Raw genomic sequence first — 14,651 nt, forward strand, 5'->3', positions numbered from 1 at the left:
TTTTTTAGAAATTATTTGCTAAATAGTATGCCTTTGTTTTGCTGACAATCAAACCTATCATGGAAAAATGATAAAGTCAAACTCTTTAAGGTGTTCATTTTGGCTTTGTAGGTTTTGGATCATCACTTTCAGTTAGAAGATTCTGGAGATAGCTAGCTTTCAAGGATTTGGAGATTCTATTAGTTTTCTTAGGTTAAATGTTATTGAAATCACCTTTTGGCTAGTGATTACTTTTATTACTTGACGTAGTTATTACTTTTATTCGTATTCGACATATAAGAATTTTTTCTTAGTAAATAAATTCTTGTAAGGAATTTATGTATGCCATATTGCTTGTATTAATTGTTTTGATGATCAATGTGATGCTGGTAAGGGAAATCCTATACTATGTCCATGCAAACTATGCGGGAATGTCAAGAAATTGTTGGAAGTTATACCACATGGACATGGCATGTTGATACAGGTCAGTTTCTTCTCTCTTTTGTTTCCTTGGAGGAAGACTACAAAAAAGCACAAGAAAGCTATGTCAGGCGTGAAGGAAGACTGAAAAAGCGCTTTGCCGCACCCCATATGGCTTCTACTCCCTTCAGCTTCATGGAGCCCTACACAGAACTATACTACCAAACAGGCAGAGGTCTCAGCCTCTTAGGTATGTTGTTGTAGTCCTAGCATCCTCCTAATCTAATAATTTACTCTTTGCTTCACAAAGACTGGTATTAGAAGCAATATACTAATGCATAACTTTTCAGGTGTTGCCTATACTGCATGGTTCAAGCTGATACTGGAGCCTGGAAGTCTGTCAATTGAACCTCTGATCTCGCCTTGCATGAGATGTGGCCTGTATATTGGTAGCATTTGAAGTCGTGTCTTTGGGTCCATGAGAATTTTTGGCTTAGGTACATCGTATTTCGTTTATCGATTACCTATTGTTGGAAAATGACAGTTTAAGAAAGAAGAGTCACCGAGTCAAAGACTTCTTATATTTTCAATAATCTTCCAGACACGCATACACCATTGCAATGTGGGAGGGTACCTTTTTTTTGCGCTTGGAAGCTTCGGACCAGCTCATTAGTTGATCCTATTATCATCATCCGAGTATGAAAGTTCTCTTCAATCAGCATTTTTTCATTACACATTTATGCCGGGCGTGAAGGTGAAGTGATGTTTAAAGGGTAAGAGAGACGATGATGGATAGGAAACCTAACTGACCAAGCTTTACGGTTAGGGCAACACAGAAGCTTCTTTGTTGTACAATACATTGAGCGTTTACGGTAGAATGATTCTTCTGTTTAAAAGAAAAGTATCGAGTTCTCTTTGAAATTGTTCACAACCATTTCTGGTTGAGGGATTCTTTGTTCCAAAGACAAAATATAGTTTTGTAGCATTCCTGAACTAACCATCTACAGCTAACGGACTCGGATTAAATGAGAAATCACTTGTACAGAGTAACGATATCAGAAACCTCATCTTCTTTTCTGTCCACCACACATACATTGTGAACTTGACTTGGATATATGCATTTTATAGCGTTCTCAAGGAGTTCCTCAAGCCTGAGCATTTTAAGAGGGACATACTTCAAGATTCTTGTCCGTATTAAGAAAGCTGCATGCAAGAAGTAAAAGAAAGAGAGAGTAAAAGACAAGTTGTGGTGTGCATAGAACTAACGATACTCGTCGAGAGGCTGATGGTATCAGGTAGGGTTTTGTAGACTTCAGTTTCTTTGTTCAAACTTCTAATTTCAATTTATGCAATAAATATGCTTCAAAAGGACAGGTCTACTTATACATAAAAAATTTCAGGTGTGGCCTATCCTGCATGGTTCAAGCTCACACTGGAACCTCAAAGCTCCTTTGATTTAACCTCTGATCTTAGTCTTACATGAGGTGTGCACCTGCACACAATACTTGGAGCATTCTGAAGTTGATAACAATGAGCATCTCTTCATTTAGGTAACTAATACTTAACTGCAATGAAGTGCACTGGTAGACCAGGACCATCATACAATAAGTTACACAACATTTAGTATTTCTGTTGTCAGAATATCTGAAGTTGGAAATGATCAAGGTTTAGGCAATAGAAGTTGAAGGCCTTTTATTTCTTCAATGACCTTCCAGTCGGCATGCACCCTTGCAGCTGGAGTCATGCTAGTTTGATTTCACTCTGCGACTTGAAAGCTTCCTGACCAGCTCATTAGTCGATGCTAGTACCCTCGTCACTGAGATTCGCAATAGTTCATTTGATCACTTCAAACTGTATTTTATTTGTTAGACAGAGAAGTGAATAAGTGGCATAATCTGCATTATTTGCAAGTGAATTGTATTTTATTTGGTAGACAGAGAATTGTATCTTGCTGCCTCTATATATACTGTATTCTGATCACATGATGTTTGATTTTCCCAGGTCCGTGTTCGTATCAGGAAGCAATGCAAGTCCTTGTTAGAGGACCAATACAAGAAGGTCCTAGAGAAAAACTACATGGATGAGCTGGGCTTTCCAGTGGACTAATAAAGTTTATATAATTTATGGTGTGGTTGGAACAATTAGACTACTGGCTGGTAAGTTTGGATGGATTCCTTATATTAGTTAATTTTTTATCTTGTAGTCCACTGGAAAAATTCCAATAGTATAATGGGAGACTACTAGGTTAGTGTGCTATTATAGTTCTTATCATCTTACATTAATGCAATCTCTCTGCCATATTGTTACTTTAGATTCTTTATTAAGCTATTTTTCTAGTAAGATGGATGGGGTGATATGTACCTGGTCATATTGGTGAAGTCAGTTGAAAAAAGAACTTTTTAACCATACTATTGGTACAGGAACATATTTTCTTGTAATAACTTCTCGCAAGGAGGTTGGCACTTATCTTGGTTTCCCCGTTTTCCGAGTAATGTCTATGAAGTTTATGGCCTGCAATGGGATTTTGAGGCTTTCATCTTGTCAAGAAGTAAGAACTTTTGTATTTGTGGAAAAAGGCCTCCTTACTTCCACTTCATACTTCATGGTTTAATTCCCTTTCAGAAGAGGGGGAGACAAAAGTCTAGGTTTATATCTGTATTCTGTGTGCACTTAAATTCAATCGTTCCTGTAGTTTGATTGGACAATTATTTGAATAAGAAGCGAGCGATGCTTTTCTGCAGAAAATAGATGAGGCTTACTTTATGAGCCTGTTAAGGACAGTGGAATCAACACTGGGGTTGTATTATTCGTATGAAACAGACCTTACATTAAAGTGAGTCCTTTAAGCAGTATTTTAAAGTAGACTGCAACTAGTATGAGAATATTTTCACTTATTAGGTTTAGATTCTGTGCTGTATATTGTGTCAAACCGATCGATGGTGTACGGCTACCGATGTCTACCAATCGCGGTGAAACGGGGAAGTTAGCATGCTTGAATACGTAAAATGACTGATGAAGGGTCAGATTGAGATGGTCGTATGTCCTGTTCATAGACGCTGGTACAACTTGTCCTGTTCGGCTTTTAAGGCCTTTTCATTTTTGTTAGTTTTTTTGTTCGTGTTATTCCACAAAGTGGCCCTAGTTGGAGAAAGTGGTATTGGACTATTGGTAGCTTGGCAGCCAACGCTCAGAATGACATGGTTTTATAATGTGGCTGCTATGCAAAATGCGTACAGACTACAGATGTCCAATTTCGAACAGCAAAGGCAAGAAAACCAACAGTGAAGTAATGACATCATTCATTGGCGGTTTCCGCAATTGTATGTGTCACAACTGTCATCTAGCTATTAAATGAAAAAACAATTTGGAACACTTGGTATTTGGTATTAGTTGAAAACTTGAAATGCATTGAGGAAAAGGAAACCTACAAAATCATTCATCCTAATTGTTCGTCACCGGGGCAGAAACAGAGATGCATAGAGATTGCAATCTAGACTGTCTAGATTAGGTCCATTTGACGCCAGATTAAAAAGACTGGCAACAGTCCCGTTTTTTGCTTCCAACCGAGAGTGGCCAACTTGCCCTGCTGCTGATTAAAATGACTCCTAACACCTTCATGATGCTTCCTAATTCGATGCAACTGAATGACGACTTCATTCATTGTCAAGCGTTCTACAGGTGAATAAGTGGAACATGCGACTCCAAGAACTAATGCTAAGGCAAGGAAACCACTTTGGAAACAAGTCTGTTGGTATAGTCTATTGCAACAGTCTCCTAGTCGGTCACAATTTCTTTCATTCAACCCGACAATCCGTGCTCACTTCTGACACATGATAAATTCACCATTTATTGATTTGCTTGAGGAGCAAACGTTTGGTATGCATACCAGGCTGATCCTCAATTTGTTTGGAACAGGAGTTTGTTGGAAGAGCTAATCGAGTGTAAGGTTATACATATTTTTAGTATAAAGTTATAAATTATTCTCATATGGGTGAGCTAAGAATGCAATTATTCTTATATAGGACTAAAAAAGTACTTTTCTTTTTTTGTTTTTGCAGCTTGATGCATTCATCATTCCTCTAGTACAAGGAAGTATCCTAAAGAGTATTACTGGTTATGATTCCAAGCATTTTGTTTTCCACTTTTGTACTTCTGTAGTTGCTATAAATGTTGGTCTTTAAGATTGCAGTCAAAACCAGTGGAGCTATCGCCACACGAGAAAGAGTTGTTTCACTTAACCGAGTCTTAGGTTTTGGTGATCAGACAGATAAATCTTAAAGACACTCCTGCTAAAATTACTTTAATCTCAAGGAGGTGCACAAGGCGTTTAGGTACAAGGAGTGAAACCTGTTGATATACATTAAAGTCTTCTGGCTATATAGAAGCACTCCTAAACTTAGTTAATCTTGACATGGTTAGCGGAATTTTAGGAACAAGAATGTGGAGACGAGGAGCTAACCTTGAAGGGGACACTGCTAACTTTATTGAGACAGAGCAATTGTTTGAGATTGAAGGTTTTAGGTACTCATTTTTGCAGGTACTTTTTTTGTACCTCTTGCAAACTCTACTATTATTTGCACACAGTGTAAAATCTTGCAATCTTTTTATTTTAATGAAGAAAAAGCTTTATGTTAGCTCCCTAGGTTAGGGAAATACGTTTCCTAACTATTTGCGATATGAGATCTTCTGGGAAACCGCTAGTTGATTGGGAAATGGTTCCCGGTAACTACATGTATACTGTATCTAACAGCTCCACCTTAAGCATTGGTGACTTCATAATTTTTTTGGGATAAAGTTGTCCATACCTCACATATGAGAAATTGCTCCAAACTTTCTTTACATATGCAAGTCATTTGCAACAGAAGATATACTAGATTTCCATTGTGTGTTTTCCTGGATAGATAAGTTCCTCTCTTCATAACGGATGCTGAGAATCTGTGTTTCAGGTTCGAGGATCAATTCCACTTCTTTGGGAGCAAATCGTGGATTTGAGCTACAAGCCATGGATCAAAATCGTCAATCATGAAGAAACAGTATGTGACTATTTTTTTTTTTGTTATATGAATGTTGTAGTATTTCCAACACAGTGCTTCTATAATGATATGCAGTAATCTTTTCTTTCTAGCCTAAAATCGTTCAACGCCATTTTAATGATCTCATTCAAAGATACGGAGAGGCCATGGCTGTTGATTTGACTGACAAAGTAAGGTTTTGTGTTCATGTATTTTCTTTTTTTATTGTGTCATTTACCTCTTCTTTCAAACTTTATCAATTTAAATGATTAAAGGTGAAGTTTTATCAGCCTTCAGTGAACATCATAATTGAACTGGATACAATGTTTAACAATTGATTATTTTGCCTGCTACTATTGTCCCTTTTCTGAAATACCCACTCGCAGACTTTTATTTTACCTTTCCAATGGTTTTTTTAGTTGATTGGTTTGGATAAGAGAGGGAACACTAAAATAGAAATTATGGGGAATGATTTGGTAGAGGATACAATTCTGGAAAAAGTTGAATGGGTAGAAGTGATATTCCTTTTAAGGTGACCACCGTTGAATGGTGGTATTGGGATCATTTGGGGATAGTTAGATGGTGAAGGCTTTGAACATTATTCATAGCTGTGTCGGATATAGGTGGTTCTGTTGGAAATTTAGAATTGTTCACTTTTGGATGTGAAATGGTTCCTTTGAAGGATGAGGGGACTGGTGAGACGTTTTTCATATCAACAGCAACAACTTGGTTTGAATTTTTGTACAAAGTGTTTTGAGCTCTTGAAAGTTCGAAAGCTTCCTACATGAGTTGTGCTACATTGATTCACGATTAATTCGCACTTTTGACATATGTTGGACAAGTGTTCAACTTTCAAGTTCAATCCTACTTGAAAATCATTGTATGCACTGTTATTAACTTATTGTATCCAGTATAGAGCCTGTAGGTGTTTTAAAAAGGTCATCTCATCCTGTAGTCATCAAGTGATTGGTTTATTTCCGTATATTCCTCAGTTTTTAACTTATAGTAATTGTTATGTATTGTTTTAGCATGGTGATGAAGGTCAACTAAGCATGGAATTTGCGACTGAAATGCAAAAGGTTCCCCAGATTAGGTGATTTTCTTGTTTACAAAGAGAGAGAAGGAAAATAAAATGAAACTGACAAAATGGTTACAAAGCTGTTTTTCTTCACTGTTTCTGATCTTCACTCTGTTATCAGTTTTTGCGATTTTTCTTTTATGTTTGTTTGCCAGTTGAGGGTGAATCATGGAAATCAGTGGAGTGGAACATATTATGGAAGTCAGATTTCTGAAGGATATGGGTATGCTGCAACCCACTTCCAGACTCCAACACGTCTGGCAGAGCATATGGGACTTATCCAGTGTATGGCAACCACCAACAACAAGTAAGTTGAATGTCTGATCAGCTCTCATCTTTTTCTCCGAATACGATCAGGCTCTTATATAAAGTGTTGATAGTTAAATCATCATGAATTGCAATTAGTGAACTATATTGTTGACTTTGAACTATGACTTAAAGTCAAGCTGAGAGTCAATGGTGCCTCATCGTCTACATGAAGACAAATGTTATTTCTGCAATTCCTATCTCTATTATATTATTTTAAATGCACAAAAGCGTCTATTTATTAACAACATTTTTCGCTCTTAGGTCGATTGGTTTAAGAAAGATGGAGATTCTGTAAGTAACGGGACCACGCTTTGCCAAAGTTTCTGGTAAGGTCACTGTTGCAACATTTTTATACTTGTTCAACCCTTCATTTTTCTGCCCTTCTTCTTTTGTTTATATTCTCTCTTATTGTGTAGTTCTATTGCTTAGAAGTAACTTCTAAGCAATGTGAGGACCCTATATCTATCCTACCAGAGCTTCATTGGGGTGAGATAGCTTCCAGTGACACACATAGTAATGATTCTTGAGCAATCAAATAATTATGTTCAGGCAAGGGCCTCCACTAAAGATGCACCTCAAGTTGAGTCCTCGGTCGCCAAGCGTGGAGATATTCTTATTGACATCAATGATCGATTCCCTCGGGATTTCCTGTCAGATATATTTTCAAAGGAAAGATTGACTGAAGACTCCTCTAGCATAAGTCTGTTGTACAATGATGGAACTGGATTGAGCATAAACATTGGTCATTCTTTCAGAAGTTAGGGGTACGGGGATGAGTTTGTTAGAAATGATGTTTCTCTTATGGATCAGGACCATCTTGGATATTCGTCTCCACTTACTAAAGTTGATGAAGAGAGTCTTGGAGCCTATAACTTTTCACAGCTGATGACCGACGTGAATACCTTGGGAGTTGTGGATTCTCAATTTTTTTTTTGAGTAGGAAATTCAGCAGGAACCATCTGTCTCCTTTCCTGAATATATAGAGAAAGATTAAAAAATGTCTTATTATAGTTCAAAGAATAGTAGTTGATACAATATTTGAGTTTCTATAAATAATTGACTGATCACTAGTACTTTTTGAAAGTTAAGTTCATGCATGTTTGACATTGTTCTTTCTTATCTTAATGAAATAAGTTCTTCAAAGAATTTATTTATGTTGGGTTGTTTTTGTTAATTGGCGTATGTTTATGAATATGAAAGGGAATGTGGTGGTTTGGGACAGGTTTTTATTTGCCAGTTAATTGTCATGAGCAATACCAACAAAAAATGACAAAGGGTGAGATAAAAGGTTGTCCAACAATCTCCCTTTCCAAAAGAATTTATCATGGTTATTTTTTGATATTATCTCGGTTTCAATAAAAAAACATCTCAGTTTTCTTCTATACTAATTGGTTTCAATCAACAATTTATCTCAGTTTTATTCTATATAATATCGGTTTTATTTAGAAAACCGAGATAATATATTTAGATAAGATATCAGACTTTTGAGATAATTCAGTAGCTTATTATCCCGGTTTTATAGAACTCTATTACCTCAGTGGATTTTACCTCGGTTGTAGTTTCCTAGAAAACCAAGATAAAAATTCTAACATCTCACCTTTTAGCTGAGCTTATAAGCCCTTTTTTTTAGTAGTGTAGGTTTTTAGAAGATCAATCTAAGCATCATAATAACTGGGGGGGGTAATGACATCCCCCGCTCCGCTAATTCCTGTTCTATAGTTAAGGCTGCCAGTATGTTTAAGGTTAAATCTGATCCCGAGCTTAGAACTCTAATCAAATCTCTCATAAAAAAAGTCAAAGCCATTTCTATTCAACATAAGCCTGCTCCTGTCATGAACATCAAATCTCTTCCATGTAATTTCTGTTACAGCCTTGAGCATACCGACTCCTATTGTCCTCTCGTCTATGAGCAACCATCCGCACAGTCGGACAATGTTTGCTCCATTAATAGCGAACATAACCCACCTTGGAGACAAAACCCCAACTTCGGTTGGCAAAATAATTACCAAGTTACACCTTCGGGGTTTAATAATCAAAATATTAGGCTAGCGAACAATTACAACCAAGCTCCACCGAGACAAGGTAATGGACAAGGTAATTAAAATAATTATAACAATAATAGAGGTATCATTCTAGTTAATAATAACTATCACAACCCACCCGTTAATAATTAACGTGAGATAGTTCCAGTCACACCACCTATGGCCACTACACCTTCTCAACCGGATCGTTTCGAAGCCTACATGCAAGCTAACCAACAAATTTTACAATCCATACAACATTCCATACAACAGTTAACCCAGGAGAAACCCCAACCGAAAGGTGTGTTTCCAGGTCAAGCTATACCAAATTTGAAAACGCCAAACACAACCTTTGAAGTAACCGGTAATACTAGTAATGATAATTTTAGCATAGGTGAGTTAAATGTCATCGCCACTCTCTGTTCTGGTAGAGTGGTTGATAATGCCGTAACTATGCCCGTTGTTACCCCACTAGTGGTTATTTCAAATGACAATTTACTAGATACCAAAATAGAAATTGAAGATCCTACTCCTGTAGAGGTACCAGTTAAATCATAACCCAAAAGGAAAGTGGCCAAGGTTAAGTCTTCTATTGATCCATATGCTAAATATAGAGAGAAACCACCATTTCCCCAAAGACTAGCCATGTTAACCAAGGATACATATTTTGATGAGATTAGGGAATTTTTTAAAAATTTAACGATAAACCTACCTTTTCTTGACGCTATTAAAAAATTACCATAACATGTTAAGTTCCTAAAAGAGTTATGCACTACTAGGCGGAAAATGAACATTCGAAAAGACGCCTTTTTAACTAAACAGTTTTCCACACTATCTGAACATAATGGAATTGTTAAGTACAAGGACCCTAGTCGTCCTACTGTACAATGCACCTTAGAGAATACCCACACGACGACTGCGGTATTAGACCTGGGGGTGAGTTTTAACTTACTCCCTTATTATCTTTATAAACAAATAGGTCTACAAGAGATGCAACCAACTAAAATGACGTTGCAATTAGTTGATCGTTCTCTTAAGTATCCTAAGGGTGTGGTTGAAAACGTGCTAATTAAAGTTCAAGATTTTTACTACACAGCCGACTTTGTTATTCTTGACACAGAACTCGCTAATGACCCTGTTCCTATCATTCTAGGGCACCCTTTCTTGGCAACTGCCAACGCGCTCATAAACTGCCGTGATGGTTCGATGTCCATGTCCTTTGGCCATCTTTCTGTTGAGGTAAATGTTTTCAAAATGATGTAATTGTTACCCGATATGACTATCGATGGAGAAGTTAGCATGATCGAGAGTTTAGCTCACGATTATTAAAACAATATGTTTCCAGATAATCAGATGCACTAATTCCTTTCCTTCGGAAGTTTCGACTTCGACGATGACTCCTACTTAGAGGAAGTCAACGCCCTTTTTGAGTCTACTCCTATCTTAGATCATTTTGTAGCTCCATCTTTCGAGTTTGGATACCTCTTACCTAAACAAGTCTTCACTACTCAAGGCGAGGACCCTCCAGAATCCTTTTTACCCATTCCTCCCACCCACCCCTGTGCTTAAACCTCTTCCTGCTGAGTTGAAATATATCCAGTTTGATCCGGATCATAGTCATCCAGTGATCATATCTTCTCAGTTATCTGCTGATGAAGAGGCACGTTTGATTAGGGTGATTAGGGAACATCGTTCCGCAATCGGTTAGTCCCTCGACGACATTAAGGGGATTGACCCTAGTGTATGCACACATCACATGCATTTGGAGGATAATGCGAAGACTTCATGCGAACCTCAGCGTCGCTTGAACCCTGCCATGAAAGAGGTGGTCAGGGAAGAAGTCTTACGGTTACTTGATGCGGATATCATATATCCCATCTCCAATAGCAAATGGGTAAGCTCCATTCACGTAGTTCCTAAAAAATAAGGGGTTACCATTGTACGTAATGTTGCGGGTGAATATGTTTCTATATGAGTTCCTATGAAATGGAGGATCTGTATTGACTATAGACGCTTAAACGCCATGACACGAAAGGATCACTTTTTTTTACCTTTTATAGATAAGATGCTCGAACGTCTAGCTAGTCATGCTTATTATTGTTTTTTAGATGGCTATTTTGGCTATTTTCAGATCATTATCGATCCTGACGACCAAGACAAGACTACCTTCACATGTCCTTTTGGAACAAATGCCTATAAATGAATATCTTTCGGCCTTTGTAATGCTCTTGGTACCTTCCAGCAGTGTATGCTTCATATCTTTAGTGACATGGTGGAGCACTTTATGGAGGTTTTCATGGATGATTTTTCTATCTATGGAGACTCTTTCAGTAAATGCTTGTCTAACCTTTCTAAGGTGTTGACACGGTGTGAGGAAAAAAATCTGGTTTTAAATTAAGAGAAATGTCATTTTATGGTAAAGAAAGGAATAATTCTAGGTTATATTGTATCTAGTGACGACATAGAAGTAGATAAGGCCAAATTAGATAAAATAACATTTTTACCTATATCACGGACTATCCGTGACATTAGAGCTTTTTTAAGCCATGCAGGTTTTTATAGACGTTTTATTTAGGATTTTTCAAAATTAGCTAGGCCTTTAACTAATCTGTTTTTAAAAGATGCCATCATTGATTTCAATTATGAATACAAAAAGGCTTTTGAAATATTAAAAGCCGCTTTAACATCTACACCAATTATACAGCCTCCCGATTGGTCTAAACCCTTCGAGCTTATGTGCGACGTTAACGATTATATTGTTGGTGCTGTGTTAGGCCATAAACTAGATGATAAGTCCACTGTTATTTCTTATGCTAGTAAGACTTTAAATGATGTGCAATGAAATTACACTACTATGGAAAATGAATTTTTAGCTGTGGTTTATGCTTTAGATAAGTTCGGTCCTTATTTGCACTACACCAGAAAAAGCGTTTACTAACGGTTATATCCGTTACTTATATTTTTACTAACGGTTATATCCGTTAGCTCTGGGGCGTCACTCTCACTTAGGCCAAATTTAGTAACAGATATAACCGTTACTGATAATACTTTTAGTAACGGTTATATCCGTTACTAAAATTCTTTGTAACAGATAGCCAATTGTTGATGGCCCGATTAAATTTATCATTTCTAACGGATATATCCGTTATATCCGTTAGTAATGGATATGCTAGTTACTGACTATTGTTTGTAACGGAAATATCCATTAGTCAACTGTAGCCACTAAAAAAAATAATAATAAATCCTAGGTCAAATAATGTCCACCATGCACATCTAGTTTTAGCAAATATGATATAAAGAACACATTCCACAAACTTAATCAACAAATGAATAACAAAAAAGGTTTCTTTTCAACACAAGAAAAGAAAGTTGGAAACAAGACTTGTTCTAATCAAGCAAAAATTGAAAGCAAGTAAACAAAAATGAAGTAAGCCAAAATAACAAAATATAATTCATAAGACCAAATAAGAACATACGAGTTCCATAAAATGCACAAGTACACCATCATTCTCATTCAAGAATATAACACTCATTCTATCACTGTTAAAGTTCTCTAGTCACTAGCAAACACAAACACAAAATACTTAAGTACCAAAGGCTTTTGATACTTAGCCCTTCACAGAAGAACTAAACACCAAGGGCACCAGCAGCGACACCACCACCACCACCAGCAAGCACCAGCAGGTCCATGGCAGCAGCGGCAGCAGCAAGCAGCAGGCAGGTACCCAACAACAGCACCCAGCACACACTCCACCCAGCAGCAGTAGCAAGCACCAGCAGGTCCATGGCAGCAGAAATAGGCAGAATAACACCAAAGCAGAATAACTCCAAAGAAAGAGGCTCCACCCAAAGACACAACACCACACGCACACACTAATGGTGCAGACGAAATACTTCAAAACATAAAAGATTATGCTTAAATGCTATAGATCAAGTTGGGACAAAAATATATCCCTGACAGATTAGACAATGAATTGATAAACAAATTGAATAGTTGAACTTAGTTTTCTTTCGCTTGAATGAAACAGTTGGGAAAAGCATTGTAAGTTTTCAATAATGATGGTTTTTATTAGTATGATGACTTCAGTAAGCTTACCTCGGTGACCAAGATGTCCGAGTAATCGAGGTTTTGCTCATGTTATTCATCTTCTAGTAACAATCTCTATCGGAACACCCGTAGCTATAAACATCAACCTTCTCTGTTAATTGACCATGTGATAGATACTCGGGAGCCATATATCCTCTGCAGATATAAAAAAAAAGTTAATATGTTCTCATTATAAACATAAATTTGTTCATAAATTCTCGTAGTAAACATATATGAAAGGAGATGTGCTAATGCTGCTTCTTCATGTACGTACATATATGGAATTATGTATGATCTTTATATGGAGAGTGTAAGTAAGAGGTGGTACAACACGATTCTATGGAAACTAACTCATTTTGTAGGCTGACATATATATATATCTTTAAATTATTTTGAATTGAAAAAGTGAATGCCACTTACAATGTGCCTGCAATGGCGGTGCTGATATGGCCTTTGTCATCTTGGAAAGATCTTGCCAACCCAAAATCAGCAATTTCAGCTCGGTGCTTAGAATCCAAAAGGAGATTGCTAGCCTTTATATCTCTGTGAATGATTATAATCTTCGAGTTCTCATGCAGGTAAATCATCCCTTCAGCTGTGCCTTTAATAATCTTGGATCTCTTCTTCCAGTTCAATGTTTTTCCTCTGGATCGATGTATCTGCTGTTTATGTGATTCAAAATTGAAACTTAGTTTCATTTTAAGAATATTTATCAAAAGTGAGGCAACAAGAGTAGTTTCATTGGTAATCTAGTTTGTTGGTAAGTGTAAAAAGCATTGAATCACGCTTCTGTATGGTCCTATGCACAGTTATCTCAGACTTTAACAATTTGCAGTCAGGCCAATCTATTGAATATACCATAGTTAAACTATTGAATTTTGACATCTTTGTTCACATGCATATAATTAAAAGTAGGCAGGTGAAGTTTAAGAAAGTACCAAATAGGAACTGATCTAAGCTCCTGTTTGGGAGGAACTCATAGACGAAGACTTTCAGGTCCTGAACAACTGCAACCCAACAACCTGACCAGGTTTTTGTGCCCTAAACTGCTGATTAGGTTGACTTCGTTATAGAAATCTCCACCTGTGGTTCTGTTGTTAACAAAAGCCTCTTAACAAGTAACCTCTCTTCCATCGCCTAAAACTCCTCACAAGAAAAGGAGGTTGATCACCTGCTTGATAAAAGTGGTTTTCATGATATGTCGAAAAGTCTCCGTTATTTCAAATTTTATGAATGTTTTTGGCCATTGCAAGTTGCAATAACAATGTTTATATCTGCATAGTTTTGCAACTTACCTTGTATCTCTTGTCCCGAATCCTCCCGACCAATCTTGTTGGCAATGTTAAATGATCCGATTGGCATATTATAGTGTCGAATACTTGAAGTTCTAAGAAACAAGGGAGATTGTCGTGACTAGCATTTTCCCTCTAATGGGGCTTCAATAACTTCAAACTCAAAGACTCAAAAAGTGAAAAGAAAAAAAAAAATCAACACCTTCAACACAATATTCATTTTGTCTACAAATTGTTATCCTTATAATCACCCGGATCAATCTCATGGTGCCTCTCTCACAAAAAAAAAAAAAAAAAAAAAAAGTTAAACGACCAACACCACCGCATCCTTTGTTCACAAAATCTACGGTAACTTTGATGAGCAAAAGGAAAACTCAAAGTCAGGTTATATATATTCAAGCAAGCACAATAATCACATCCCTAACTATTCATCATTTTCAGAAATAGGATAAA

General features: G+C 36.9%; 1 protein-coding gene and 1 long non-coding RNA gene across 2 annotated transcripts; one reads left to right on the forward strand and one right to left on the reverse strand.

Moving 5' to 3' along the window:
* Nucleotides 1–402: 402 nt before the first annotated feature.
* Nucleotides 403–6,545, forward strand: LOC147504864 (phosphoinositide phosphatase SAC8-like). The gene is made up of 16 exons (XM_086605384.1): nucleotides 403–649; nucleotides 750–848; nucleotides 2,269–2,309; nucleotides 2,401–2,457; nucleotides 2,545–2,555; nucleotides 2,779–2,947; nucleotides 3,141–3,232; nucleotides 3,882–3,896; nucleotides 4,106–4,142; nucleotides 4,289–4,345; nucleotides 4,458–4,503; nucleotides 4,680–4,730; nucleotides 4,830–4,936; nucleotides 5,346–5,432; nucleotides 5,525–5,602; nucleotides 6,440–6,545. Exons 1-16 carry the CDS (start codon nucleotides 403–405, stop codon nucleotides 6,506–6,508), a joined length of 1,263 nt encoding a protein of 420 aa, XP_086461510.1. The 3' UTR covers nucleotides 6,509–6,545.
* A 6,447-nt stretch (nucleotides 6,546–12,992) lies between these two features.
* Nucleotides 12,993–13,988, reverse strand: LOC147504865 (uncharacterized). The gene is made up of 3 exons (XR_015220472.1): nucleotides 13,845–13,988; nucleotides 13,327–13,568; nucleotides 12,993–13,062 (listed from the first exon to the last, which is right to left on the reverse strand). It is a non-coding gene; the product is annotated as an uncharacterized LOC147504865 (long non-coding RNA).
* Between the last annotated feature and the right edge of the window lie 663 nt (nucleotides 13,989–14,651).

The sequence above is a fragment of the Coptis chinensis genome, chromosome 4 (assembly GCF_015680905.1).
Source record: "Coptis chinensis isolate HL-2020 chromosome 4, ASM1568090v1, whole genome shotgun sequence".
NCBI lineage: Eukaryota > Viridiplantae > Streptophyta > Magnoliopsida > Ranunculales > Ranunculaceae > Coptis > Coptis chinensis.